This window comes from Nerophis lumbriciformis, linkage group LG06 (genome assembly GCF_033978685.3).
Source record: "Nerophis lumbriciformis linkage group LG06, RoL_Nlum_v2.1, whole genome shotgun sequence".
In the NCBI taxonomy this organism is placed as follows: domain Eukaryota; kingdom Metazoa; phylum Chordata; class Actinopteri; order Syngnathiformes; family Syngnathidae; genus Nerophis; species Nerophis lumbriciformis.
The window spans coordinates 55,829,902-55,843,000 of NC_084553.2; the positions used below are offsets into that span (position 1 = coordinate 55,829,902).

General features: G+C 42.0%; 1 protein-coding gene across 2 annotated transcripts in view; it reads right to left on the bottom strand.

Moving 5' to 3' along the window:
• Positions 1 to 13,099, bottom strand: part of cyld (cylindromatosis (turban tumor syndrome)) — a 56,631-nt gene that overhangs the window by 19,496 nt on the left and 24,036 nt on the right. Inside the window, exons 6-8 of one of the 2 annotated variants that reach the window (XM_061964552.2) lie at positions 9,102 to 9,218; positions 1,564 to 1,952; positions 1,321 to 1,486 (exon numbers count right to left, since the gene is read on the bottom strand). In XM_061964552.2, coding sequence (XP_061820536.1) covers positions 1,321 to 1,486; positions 1,564 to 1,952; positions 9,102 to 9,218 — 672 coding nt within the window. The remainder of the gene's footprint in view (positions 1 to 1,320; positions 1,487 to 1,563; positions 1,953 to 9,101; positions 9,219 to 13,099) is intronic. The other variant, XM_061964553.2, reaches the window with a different exon arrangement.

Genomic DNA, 13,099 nt, shown 5'->3' on the forward strand with positions numbered 1-13,099 from the left:
GCGGAATTTAGTGAAGACTGGATAAAATGGGGGTAATATGGGCTGTTCTGGGTGCACCGGTCAAAAGTCTGGCAGCTGCATTTTGTACAGTCTGAAGTCTCTTTAGCATTGACTTGTTGAAAAGAGTGAAGAGAATTGCAATAGTCAATACGAGACGAAATGAACGCGTGAATGATCATTTCGAGATCCGATTTTGACAACAAAATTCTCACTTTAGAAATATTTCTGAGATGATAAAAACAGTTTTTGGTCAATTGACAGCAGTGACCCTCCAAAGACATGGACTGATCAAACACAACCCCAAGTTTTCTGAGGCTGCTTTTAACAGATGCACCCAGAGCACCAAGGGAGTTCTTTACTTCAGCTCTCCTTATCACGTAATTATGCGTGAATTGTGGTAAAAAGTCCACGCTTTTTTGCTGCACGGCGGAGCCGCGACAAAATGGCAATGGGGATTGCCGTACGGCGAATGGCGGCGCTGTTCCATACAAGGGGCTTGGTCGCATGATGATTGGATTATCTGTCTGAAACGGAATCCCTTTTTGATCGACAGCCAAATGAGCGAATCAACAAAGTTGAAGTATAAACCACAGCATTTTTCAAGTTTCATTCTGTCGTTCCGAGTTTATATGGAAAATTGTACAATCCTCTAAGTGACGTGTTCTTTGTAAAATCTTGCATCCTTATATTTAGAGACTGTACTTGTTAGAAAGCACCCAGCACATGGCCTCTTCAACCTGCTACCCTCTGGAAGGAGGTATAGATCGATTCGCGCCAGGACCACCAGAATGTCTCACAGTCTGTAAGACTGTGAGAGCTTTGAGACTGCTAAATGAACAGACCGCACCTTTGCTGCCCCGGACTATCTTATTACCTCACTCTTCACCACCTCAATAATTGTGCTCTGGACATTGCATTGCTGCAACATCAACGTAACACCCATCAGACATCTGACTGTTCCCACCCCCACGTCCCTCTTATCGCGATCTTCCTGACAATGCTGAAATGTAAACTATTGTCAGCCTGCACATCAATGCAGTTTCTATGCCGCTGGACAAAGCTCAAACAAAATCTCGTTGTTCATGTATGACTTAAGTGTTATTATGACAATGACAATAAAGGAATTGATTGATTGATTGATATAGTTGAAAATAATGAGCTTCCTTTTCTGGAAATACTAGCAGTAGCCACTGATACAATTTAATTTTACTGTCAAAAACATTCAGAAAATAATTATATTTAAACCAGAGTAGTTGTAAGTTCAAAACCCTCAGCAGATCAAAAGATGGACTTTGTGTCGCAGGTGTGTGGCACACTCACCGATGGAGTTGCAGCGTTCAATGGGGTTGGAGGAATGGTGTGACGATGGGAAGCGGGAGTCGGGCCGGCAGCACTTGAGCTTCACAAACAGGGCTTTTTTAGGCGGGCAGTTGAAGTAGCGCGTACCTTTAAAGGTGCCGTCAGTGCAACCTTGGCACTCTTCATCCTGGAAAACAAAGTAGTACGAGCACTTAGCAAAGCATCCACCATACATCCCGCGTTATTGTCGCTGTGTGCTCTCACCAGCTCCAGCCCAGCCAGAGGCTCCATCAGACCAGGAGGCAAACCCACCCAGCGGATGACGCCACACAAAGGGGGATTCTCCTTCACTTCCACCAGGGAGCCCACCTCCAGACCCGGCTGCCCTCGGGGCGGCGTCGAAGGCCGCGGTGAGGGAGGGGCGGCGGGCGACGGGGCCTCGGCCTGCTCTCCCATCACCGACTGAACGGACAGGGAGAGCGGGCCCTGACTCATGTTGTCAAGTGGCCCACTCTTGCGGTTCAGGCTGAAGGGCAGAGAGTGGAACTTGTTGTCGCTGGCCAGCGAGGCGGGCGGCGGGACCCTGGTGGGCGGGGACGACTGGTTGAAGTCAGGGGGGGTTTCAGTGAGTGACTTTGCTGGGTCCTCCCCAACTGACGGACAGAAACAAGAAGTAAAATGTATTAATGTGCAAAAAGATTGCAATTAAATAGACAAAATAGACGACAAACACAACTATAAGAAAGAAGCCTGTCTGCACTATTTTCAACACCATCTGCAGGAAGACTGCAAAACTACACACTTGCCCATGATTGTTTTAGTAATCAAGTAAACTATTTATTAGTTTGTTTGATTAATCATGTAAATCAGATAAAACAAACTTTATGGCCTTAATGCATATTTTACGAAAAATAGTTGAAATAAACAAAATATGTTTTTGCTTGCCATAACCTTTGTTTATTTTTTCTAATACCATATTTTTCGGAGTATAAGTCGCACCGGCCGAAAATGCATAATAAAGAAGGAAAAAAACATAAGTCGCATTTTTGGGGGAAATTTATTTGATAAAACCCAATACCAAGAATAGACATTTGAAAGGCAATTTAAAATAAATAAAGAATAGTGAACAACAGGCTGAATAAGTGTACGTTATATGAGGCATAAATAACCAACTGAGAACGTGCCTGGTGTGTTAACGTAACATATTATGGTAAGAGTCATTCAAATAACTATAACATATAGAACATGCTATACGTTTACCAAACAATCTGTCACTCCTAATCGCTAAATCCCACGAAATCTTATACGTCTAGTCCAGGGGTCCTCAAGGACAAATCTTGAAGGTCCACAAATGTTTTTTTTTAAACAGGCTGGGTCCGTTTATTATCGGTCAAGCTTATATAGTAGCAGGAGGTAGGTAGTTTAACATTTTCTTAAAATTAACAAAAATAAAATAAATATCCAATAAAATACATGAAATATTTTCTTTGAAACAAAAATAAATAAGAACTTTGAAAACATTTGTCCTCTGCATTTGACCCATCCCTTGATCACCCCTTGGGAGGTGAGGGGAGCAGTGGGCAACAGTGGCGCTGCGCCCGAGAATCATTTTTGGTGATTTAACCCCCAATTCCAAGCCTTGATGCTGAGTGCCAAGCAGGGAAGAATGCTGGTATGAACTTTTAAACATAACCCGTTAACTGCTGCCAATCAAATGGTGAATAAGATACTCTTTAGGGTTCATATGTTTGTAAATCTGACTGTGATGAAGTCAGTGCCTCACCAGCCATCAACCTCACCGCATGTTACTGCTCTGTTGCTATTTGTTGTTGTGTCATAGATTTAACAAAAATCTTGCTTGATGTTTCATATGACTTTTTCAGCCTCGTGATTTCTTTTTTTTTCTTAGCTCTGAATCATGAGGAAATGTCTCTTCAAATTTGCGGTGCTCTTTCAGATAGTGACGTTTCAGATTTTCACTTTTCACCAGAGCAACAGTACTGTTGCATATTAGACACATTGATCTGGTACTTGCAGTAGGTAGGATGAAACATATTGCTCTGTCCATTCTTCCTTGAAACGTCGGTTTTCCCTGTCCACCTTTCTTTTACCAGCCTGAGCCAACTTGGAGCATGCCATTGTGATTTGATTCACATTCAGAGACTGACGAGTGAACAGTTAGCGAAGTAGCGATACGAGACAACTGTGTGCCTGCAGCGAAAGGTTCCATGCACTGTGCACTGCACATGTGTATGACCCAGGTGGTAACAGCCTATCAGCGCGTCGTTGTGATAGAGATGACAACCCATACCCCGGAATTAGCCAATCAGAGTGGCGTTCTCTCGCTCTCACTCCGTCTCTCTCTCTGAGAGAGAGAGAGAGAGAGAGAGAGAGAGAGACGGAGTGAGTGAGACACGAGAAGTGTAAACGAAACGTGAAGATATTTGATTAAAAACAACGAAGAACGTTGACTTGCGCTAGCGATAACTCACAGATGAATACAATTATTATATTTTTTTATAATAATTATAATTATAATAATTATAATCTGTGGTGGGCTCTCCTATTTCTGGGGCTGAGGTTGCCGAGGTAGTTAAAAAGCTCCTCGGTGGGAAGGCCCCGGGGGTGGATGAGATCCGCCCGGAGTTCCTTAAGGCTCTGGATGTTGTGGGGCTGTCTTGGTTGACAAGACTCTGCAACATCGCGTGGACATCGGGGGCGGTACCTCTGGATTGGCAGACCGGGGTGGTGGTTCCTCTCTTTAAGAAGGGGAACCGGAGGGTGTGTTCCAACTATCGTGGGATCACACTCCTCAGCCTTCCCGGTAAGGTCTATTCAGGTGTACTGGAGAGGAGGTTACGCCGGATAGTCGAACCTCGGATTCAGGAGGAACAGTGTGGTTTTCGTCCTGGTCGTGGAACTGTGGACCAGCTCTATACTCTCGGCAGGGTCCTTGAGGGTGCATGGGAGTTTGCCCAACCAGTCTACATGTGCTTTGTGGACTTGGAGAAGGCATTCGACCGTGTACCCCGGGAAGTCCTGTGGGGAGTGCTCAGAGAGTATGGGGTAACGGACTTATTGTGGACTTATTATCGCTCCCTGTATAATCAGTGTCAGAGCTTGGTCCGCATTGCCGGCAGTAAGTCGGACACGTTTCCAGTGAGGGTTGGACTCCGCCAAGGCTGCCCTTTGTCACCGATTCTGTTCATAACCTTTATGGACAGAATTTCTAGGCGCAGTCAGGGCGTTGAGGGTATCTGGTTTGGTGGCTGCAGGATTAGGTCTCTGCTATTTGCAGATGATGTGGTCCTGATGGCTTCCTCCGGCCAAGATCTTCAGCTCTCACTGGATCGGTTCGCAGCCGAGTGTGACGCGACTGGGATGGGAATCAGCACCTCCAAGTCCGAGTCCATGGTTCTCTCCCGGAAAAGGGTGGAGTGCCATCTCCGGGTTGGGGAGGAGATCTTGCCCCAAGTGGAGGAGTTCAAGTACCTCGGAGTCTTGTTCACGAGTGGGGGAAGAGTGGATCGTGAGATCGACAGGCGGATCTGTGCGGCGTCATCAGTAATGCGGACGCTGTATCGATCCGTTGTGGTGAAGAAGGAGCTGAGCCGGAAGGCAAAGCTCTCGATTTACCGGTCGATATACGTTCCCATCCTCACCTATGGTCATGAGCTTTGGGTCATGACCGAAAGGACAAGATCACGGGTACAAGCGGCCGAAATGAGTTTCCTCCGCCGAGTGGCGGGGCTCTCCCTTAGAGATAGGGTGAGAAGCTCTGTCATTCGAGGGGAGCTCAAAGTAAAGCCGCGCTCCTCCACATCGAGAGAAGCCAGATGAGGTGGTTCGGGCATCTGGTCAGGATGCCACCCGAACGCCTCCCTAGGAAGGTGTTTCGGGCACGTCCGACCGGTAGGAGGCCACGGGGAAGACCCAGGGCACGCTGGGAAGACTATGTCTCCCGGCTGGCCTGGGAACGCCTCGGGATCCCCCGGGAGGAGCTGGACGAGGTGGCTGGGGATAGGGAAGTCTGGGCTTCCCTGCTTAAGCTGCTGCCCCCGCGACCCGACCTCGGATAAGCGGAAGAAAATGGATGGATAATTATAATAATTAAAAAAAAAAAATTAAAATTATTTTTTTTTTTTTTTAATTTTTTTTTTTACTATAATTCGTGCTGGGTCCGGACGGACACGTCGCTGGGTCCGGACATGGACCGCGGTCCGCCTGTTGAGGATCACTGGTCTAGTCTCTTACGTGAATGAGCTAAATAATATTATTTGATATTTTTACGGTAATGTGTTACTAATTTCACACATATGTCGCTCCTGAGTATAAGTCGCACCCCCGGCCAAACTATGAAAAAAACTGCGACTTATAGTCCGAAAAATACGGTAAATGCACATTGAAATTGCACTTTCAATATGTGTGCATTATTAAAGATATCCCAGCCCACTACACGCCAACTATTGTATTCTATTGCAGCGTCTGAGCGGAAACGATGTCTGTGTATTTAGATCTTTGTGAAGGACATAATGTCATGGCTGTCTTGAGTTTCCAATAATTTCTACAACTCTTATTTTTTTGTGATAGAGTGATTGGAGCACATACTTGTTTGTCACAAAAGACATTCATGAAGTTTGGTTCTTTTATGAATTTAATATGGGTCTACTGAAAATGTGACCAAATCTGCTGGGTCAAAAGTATACATACAGCAACATACATTATCAATGTTGGTGATGTAGAAAAGTTACAATTTAAATCAAATTAGCTTCACGGCATGGCCTCTTAACTTCATGTGAGTGATTATGATTGACGACACCTGGTGACTTCTCTCAGCCCATTTAAATAGGGCTCATGTGATGCTGTCTTTAGACTCGGTTACAAACGCGACAATGGGAAATTCAAAGGAACTAAGCACAGATCTGAAAAACAAATCATTGACTTGAACAAGTCAGGAAAGTCACTTGGAGCCATATCAAAGCAGCTTAAGGTCCCAAGAGCAACTGTGCAGACAATTGTTCGTAAGTATAAAGTGCATGGCACAGTTTTGTCACTGCCACGATCAGGAAGAAAACGCAAGCTGAGAGAACTGGTCAGAATGATCAAGAGTCAACCGAGAACCACCAAAAAGCAGGTCTGCAATGAATTGGAAGCTGCTGGAACACAGGTGTCAGTATCCACAGTCAGGCGTGTTTTGCATCGCCATGGACTGAGAGGCTAACATGGAAGAAGGAAGCCCCTTGCTCCAAGTTCTGTGGTCAGATGAAACAAAAGTTGAGCCGTTTGGCCACAATACCCAGCAATATGTTTGGAGAACAAAAGGTGAGGCCTTTAATCCCAGGAGCACCATTCCTACCGTCAAGCATGGAGGTGGTAGTATTATGCTCTGGGGCTGTTTTGCTGCCTATGGAACTGGTGCTTTACAGAGAGTAAATGGGACAATGGAAAAGGAGGATTACCTCCAAGTTTTTCAGGACAACCTTAAATCATTAGCCCGGAGGTTGGGGCTTGGGCGCAGTTGGGTCTTCCAACAGGACAATGACCCCAATCACACGTCAAAAGTGGTAAAAGAATGGCTAAATCAGGCTAGAATTAAGGTTTTAGAATGGCCTTCTCAAAGTCCTGACTTAAACGTGTGAACAATGCTGAAGAAACAAGTTCATGTCAGAAAACCAACAAATATAGCTGAACTGCACCAATTTTGTCAAGAGGAGTGGTGAAAATTTCAACCAAAAGCTTGTGGATGGCTACCAAAAGCGCCTTATTGCAGTGAAACTTGCCAAGGGACATGTAACCAAATATTCACATTGTTGTATGTATACTTTTGACCCAGCAGATTTGGTCACATTTTCAGTAGACCCATAATAAATTCATAAAAGACCCAAACTTCATGAATGTTTTTTGTGACCAACAAGTATGTGCTCCAATCACTCTATCACAAACAAATAAGAGTTGCAGAAATTATTGGAAACTCAAGACAGCCATGACATTATGTTCTTTACAAATGTATGTAAACTTTTGACTACGACTGTATATGTACATACATAAAGTCATCTCGACAGCATGGCAGTTTTTTGGGATTTTTTTTTAAACGGACCGTAGTCAGACCAATGTGGTCTCGAAATTATGCAAGGCGCTTGGTAATACCGGTAATACCACACCACCTTTGAGCAAAGCTGTAACTTCCTGGCTAAATACGGAACTGAATACTAAATAGTGCTGCATCTTGAGTTCAGATTGTCAAAAAAAAAAATTTTTTAAATCACAAAATCTAGTTTAGATTTTTTTTAAATACTGGTCGTTCTTCTCAGGTTTCTCTATGTTTACATTTTCACACTTTGCACCATTTTGTTACACTTTATTTAGTATTTCTTACATGTTCCTTATTTTTGCACCTTAAATTTAGGAGGTTATTGTTAAGTATTCAATGTAATTTTAGAATATCGTTGACATTGTTTGAGTGTGTTCCATGCTTGTGTTAACATTTCATTTCCTTTCTACCTTGATAGCTGAGGGGATTATTATCAGAGGAAGGTTACATTTGAAATAAAAATGTTTACCTTTAATTAATTTTCTCCTAGTCCCTATTTTCAATAAGTCATAAAAATATAAATAATTATCGATATCGACGGATACAAAACACTTTTATATCATCAGACAGTCTTTCAGCCATAATTACAAACTAACTTTAACTTTAATAATCATCCAAAGACCATTAGAACTTGGAACTTTTGGATGTTTATGAAAGAGTAACGCTGCAGAATCAGAGCCAATGTTGAAGAAGCTGCTTAGCCAGCATTAATACCACTGATGTGTTCATTATAAAATAACAATATGGCAAGTGTAACACAGACATTGTAAAGCTGCCGGATACTAACTAATCATGATACTTTAGGAGGATTCCTACAGCAACAGCTGTTAATGCCTGGAGACTTCTGAAGACTAAGCGTACCACGACTGTAGGATACTTAGGTTCAATCGAATAGAGGCGTTAATTGGGAACACTTACAGTATGTAGACATTTAAATTATTTTTTGAGTGGACTATGTACAATTAAACTCCAAATTTAAGCCTATTTTACATCAAAATTTGAATCACAACATCGATTTTCTCAACATGTAGCACAGATGCTTTAATACAAGCCAGATTTTTGGATGCATAATCCAAGTCAGTGCCTGAGGAAAGTCACCACTTGGTTTGTGAGTCATTCCTGACTGGTGTGTATTCTAACGTCAACAAGAATTGATGCAAAAGCTTCCCTGAACTATACATGAACTCTTCAAAATAAAACAGTTTCCACACTGAGGCTACACAGTTGGTGACAGAAATAAAAATACAATTCTTCACAAGTGGCACATGATATAATGACATGACATGGGAAGTGGAATACTCGTGATAATACGGTAATATACGAGAAACTACATTTACATTCCAGCACCAATGTGAAATAAAAAACAGAAAAGACCTCAGACTTTATTAAGGCTTTTGACGAGCAAATATTTTCACACAGAATCCTTTGAAATCTCCCAACTGTGTTAATTTCCAGCATTAATAAAAGCCTTTAGTCAACACCGGTTACACAGCACAAGTGGGATGTGACGCAACGAATGGTGATGAGGGACGAGACTGCTGGCAAGCTACTGTGACAAATCGAGCATTAAAGTTCATGGCCTTTATACCTTAACCTCATCAGATAAACAATTCTGAATACATTTTTACATATTAAGAAACAGGTGCTCGTTGGAAACAGGAGCCCGCCAGCGAGATAGTGGGACGGCGTCCCACGAGTGGCCGCGTGTTACCTTCGTCAATGTACCATGTGCTTTTGGATTTGGACTGGACTGGGGGGTCAATAGAGCTGCCATTTAAAGTATAGTAAAACTCAGACTTGCTCCTACTGCCGCACTGATGAGCTAACCCTGGAAATAACACACAAGAGCACACGCATAATGCATAAAGAAGTGCGCGTGTCTTAGTGTGCGTGTGTGCATGTGTTGCACTGGTGTACATGATTGTGTTTGTGTTGTTGTGACAGCAGATGATTAGAATAAAAATCACATGATTGTTAATCGTCAGGAACACACAAAACAAGTACAGTATGACGCATGCATGTCATGTGTATATTAAACCATTGGAGATGCAGCAGAAAATTATCATACAGTGGAACCTCTGAAATTGAAAGTTGCACAATTCAAAATGTGCACACATATGGGAACCTGTAGGAAAATATCTCTAAATGTGTCACATCATATGAGACGTCAGTCCAAATCACAGTCGTCGCTCGCCATGTCCCTTTTTTTATTTTTATTTTTTTTTTTACATATTCTACAACATTTTACACCAAATTTGGCATTTTAAAGAATAAAACTGGCTATATAAGCAAAAATATCAATACTAGAATAGTATTGGCAGCGAGATGGGACCAAACTAATAAACGAGGGCGCTATGATGTCTGTATAGTGGCCACTAATTCAGGCAGCATCACTCTATTGGATTAATGTTCAAAAATATTTAAAGGGCAGTAAACAGTTTTTCTATGCTCTAGGTATGAAAATAATGATTCCTGCTTAGCGTAGATTTATTTATTGCGGTCATGTCAGAAAATGATTAACAGTGATAAAGGAAAGATTACTGTATTCATTCTTAGAGGGTGTTTTGTGTTTTCTTTGTTGTTACTTATTGTGGCTCTCGTGCGACACTTCCAAAAAAGATGGATGTAAGGTCATGGTTGACCTTACACGAGACATCCCGAAACCAGATACACAAGTTTAGTTCCACGACTATCTAAGGATTAACTGATCATTCTTCAGATTTGTGTTACCTTCCTGAAACTTACTCCAGAAGACGGAACTAAGGTTATTGATGACGTCATGCATGACATCGCAGCATAGCTCACAGCATCAAAGGACTACGTCTGCAAGCCTAAGACTAAGCCAATCCCAGCTGCACTCGGGCGGAAGGCAGGTCACCACTTCATCGCAGGGCCAACACAAGACACAAGAAAGACAAGCATTCACACCCACATTCACACACTAGGGCCAATTTAGTGTTGCCAATCAGCCCACAGTATTCCCAGGTGCATGTCTTTGGCGGCGGGAGGAAGCTGAAGTACCTGGCGAGAACCCACGCAGTCACAGGGAGAACATGCAAACTACACAAAATCAAACCTGGGACCTTGTCGCCGTAAGGCACGAGCGCTAACCACTGCACCACTTTGCTGCCCCTTTATAAATCCAATGTACTTATACAAAAGGATGGATAATAAGTAATTAATAGGGATGGGTATCATTTACTTACTTTTTTGTTTACATTTAATGAGAGCAAAATGTGTGTGTGTCTTTAAAAGGCAGTGCTGTTGCCAAGTGACGTCTGAAGCAGGCTTTGAGCTCAGTGACGGCAGATCTGTTGAGTCTTTTCATTGGAGTATGTTACCTCTGGTTAATGAAAAGATTGAATGTGCTGTCATATCTTCTTGTGATGGCAAGCTTGTCACTTTGATCATTGATTTCTTGTTCATTATTCCCTCGTAGTGGCAGTAGTGTGTATGTATACGTGTATTACATGTTTGCTGTGTGATGATGCCGCCTTCTATTTTATATCAAGTTCATTTTAGTGTGGTGCTTCTTGTTGCTTTCATTAGTAAAAGTTACTTCCTGCATTGAATTTGCTGTGCTTCTGACACTGTCATGTTGACATACAACCCCATCTAAAGTAGCGTGCCACATTACATCAAACGTATCTGCAACGGCATTGTAACATAATTAATTAGACTACTCGTTACTAGTAAACGTTACTGGGTTAGTAATATACGTAAATAACGCAGCTGTCACAAACAATAGTGTTGGCATGTTAAGAACGGCAATACAATCTAAAAGGGGCACCAAACGTTCTTTGTCTCTGTCTGGATCTGTGTACTTCAGTGTTTTATCACATCTATAGCTACCGTAAATTCCCGACTATAAGCCGCTACTTTTTTCCTACACTGTGGTTTATAAAACTGCAGATAATTTTGGATTCTTCGCCGTCGGCCATAATACAAAAAGTTTATATAAAAATTTTTTTTTAAAAAGCAAATACACTGAGAAAGTGTTTTTTTGTTTTTGCTCTGGTGCCATCTTTTGGACAAATGTGCTCACTGCAGGTGCTGCAGTGTCCTTCCATTTACTGCTCTCCAGTGCCATTCAGTCTTCTAGCCATCTATAGCGTTTATACTCGTATAGATTCCTTATTCACAATTCCAAGCAACGTTTGTAAGTTTTAAAGTATAACGAAAACAAATTTTACTCACTAAACCGTACCATGTGTGATGTCCGTAGGAGTATTTTCATGCATATTTGTACGTGCTAGGGTTGTCCCGATACCAATAATTTGGTACCGGATACTGGTGCAAAAATGTATATCGATACTTTGATACTTTTCAAAATACAGGGAACTACAAAAAATTTCACTATTGGCTTTATTTTAACAGAAAATCTTACAATACAATAAACATATGTTTCAGATTGCACTCAAAGAACAATTTTAGAAGGTTACAATATAAAATAAAAATGTGTCCAATTTTTTTGTTGCACTAAAAGAACAATTTACAATTTTCCTTTTTACGCAGAGTCTGCCATAATCAAGGATTAGGTTAGAATATAATAAAAAGCTTTATTTACACTATATTACATTTTTCATGATTTATGGTTGCCACCCTGGTCTGTGCTTTAAGGAAAATACAATTATTAGTAAGTACTAAAAAAAAAACTATGGATAAATGTACACAGATAAAATTATAGCAATTTTTTACAAAATATAGTCATTTCACTTGCATTAGTTGACTGCTAATTGGGCAGTTTTAACTCCGCTAATATTTGGCATCAATCCAAGCAGCTAACGTATCTTCATGTTATGTATCTAAATGTGCACAGCAGAGGAGCTGGTTAACTCATGAGCGTAGCGTATGTGTGTTTAAGAGAATGGCAACGTGTTGACTGAGTGAAGTCAGTGAGTGGGTGAGTAAAGAGAGAGAGAGGTAGCGCTGCGAGTGATGAGCGGGTCTGGTTGTGACCTGCAAAACTAACAATAAAGCAACTAGATTGTCACAAATCGGCGGCCTCGTCATTCTGACCTGAGAGTGAAGCATAGCAGACCCATTAACGGGTAAAGTGAAGTGTGTTAACCAGACGAAAACATCAAGTCTCCCCTGTGCTCCTCTAGTGCGGTCTGCACCGGAGGCGAACAGCAGGACAGGTGTAACAACTACATTAATACCGGGTCACTCTTTAAACTCCTTGTGCAGTTCTGAATGCTTATTATTAAAAATGCTTACCTAGTTTGAAGCAAAAGTGGTAATACTAAATCGCCACATTTGGCGAGGTGTGTTTTAGAGCAACACTTGAAGCGCGGCGCTTCCTTGTTTAAAGCGTCACCTTTACCGTTAGTTTTGAAGCCCAAATATATCCATATTGCGCTTCACGCACCCTCTTTATTAACCAGTAGAATTGTCAATTTTTGCCATTCCTCCTCCCCAAGATGTTATAGCTTATATGCACTTTGTGTGTGCGTTTTGACACACTCAACATCATGCGCCTCGGCTCTCTAGTCACTGCCACACAGCGGGCATTCAGATGAAGGAACGGTACCGGTACTTTTGAAAGGCAGTATAGTACCGATTTCAATCAATACCGAACAACCCTAGCACGTGCTATCGTAATGTAATGACCCTGGCGACGTTAGCATTAGCGAATATGCTAATATGTTTACAAGTGTCTGTGTCAGTATTATTAATTTACAAAAGCATTCTTTTTGGATTGTTTGA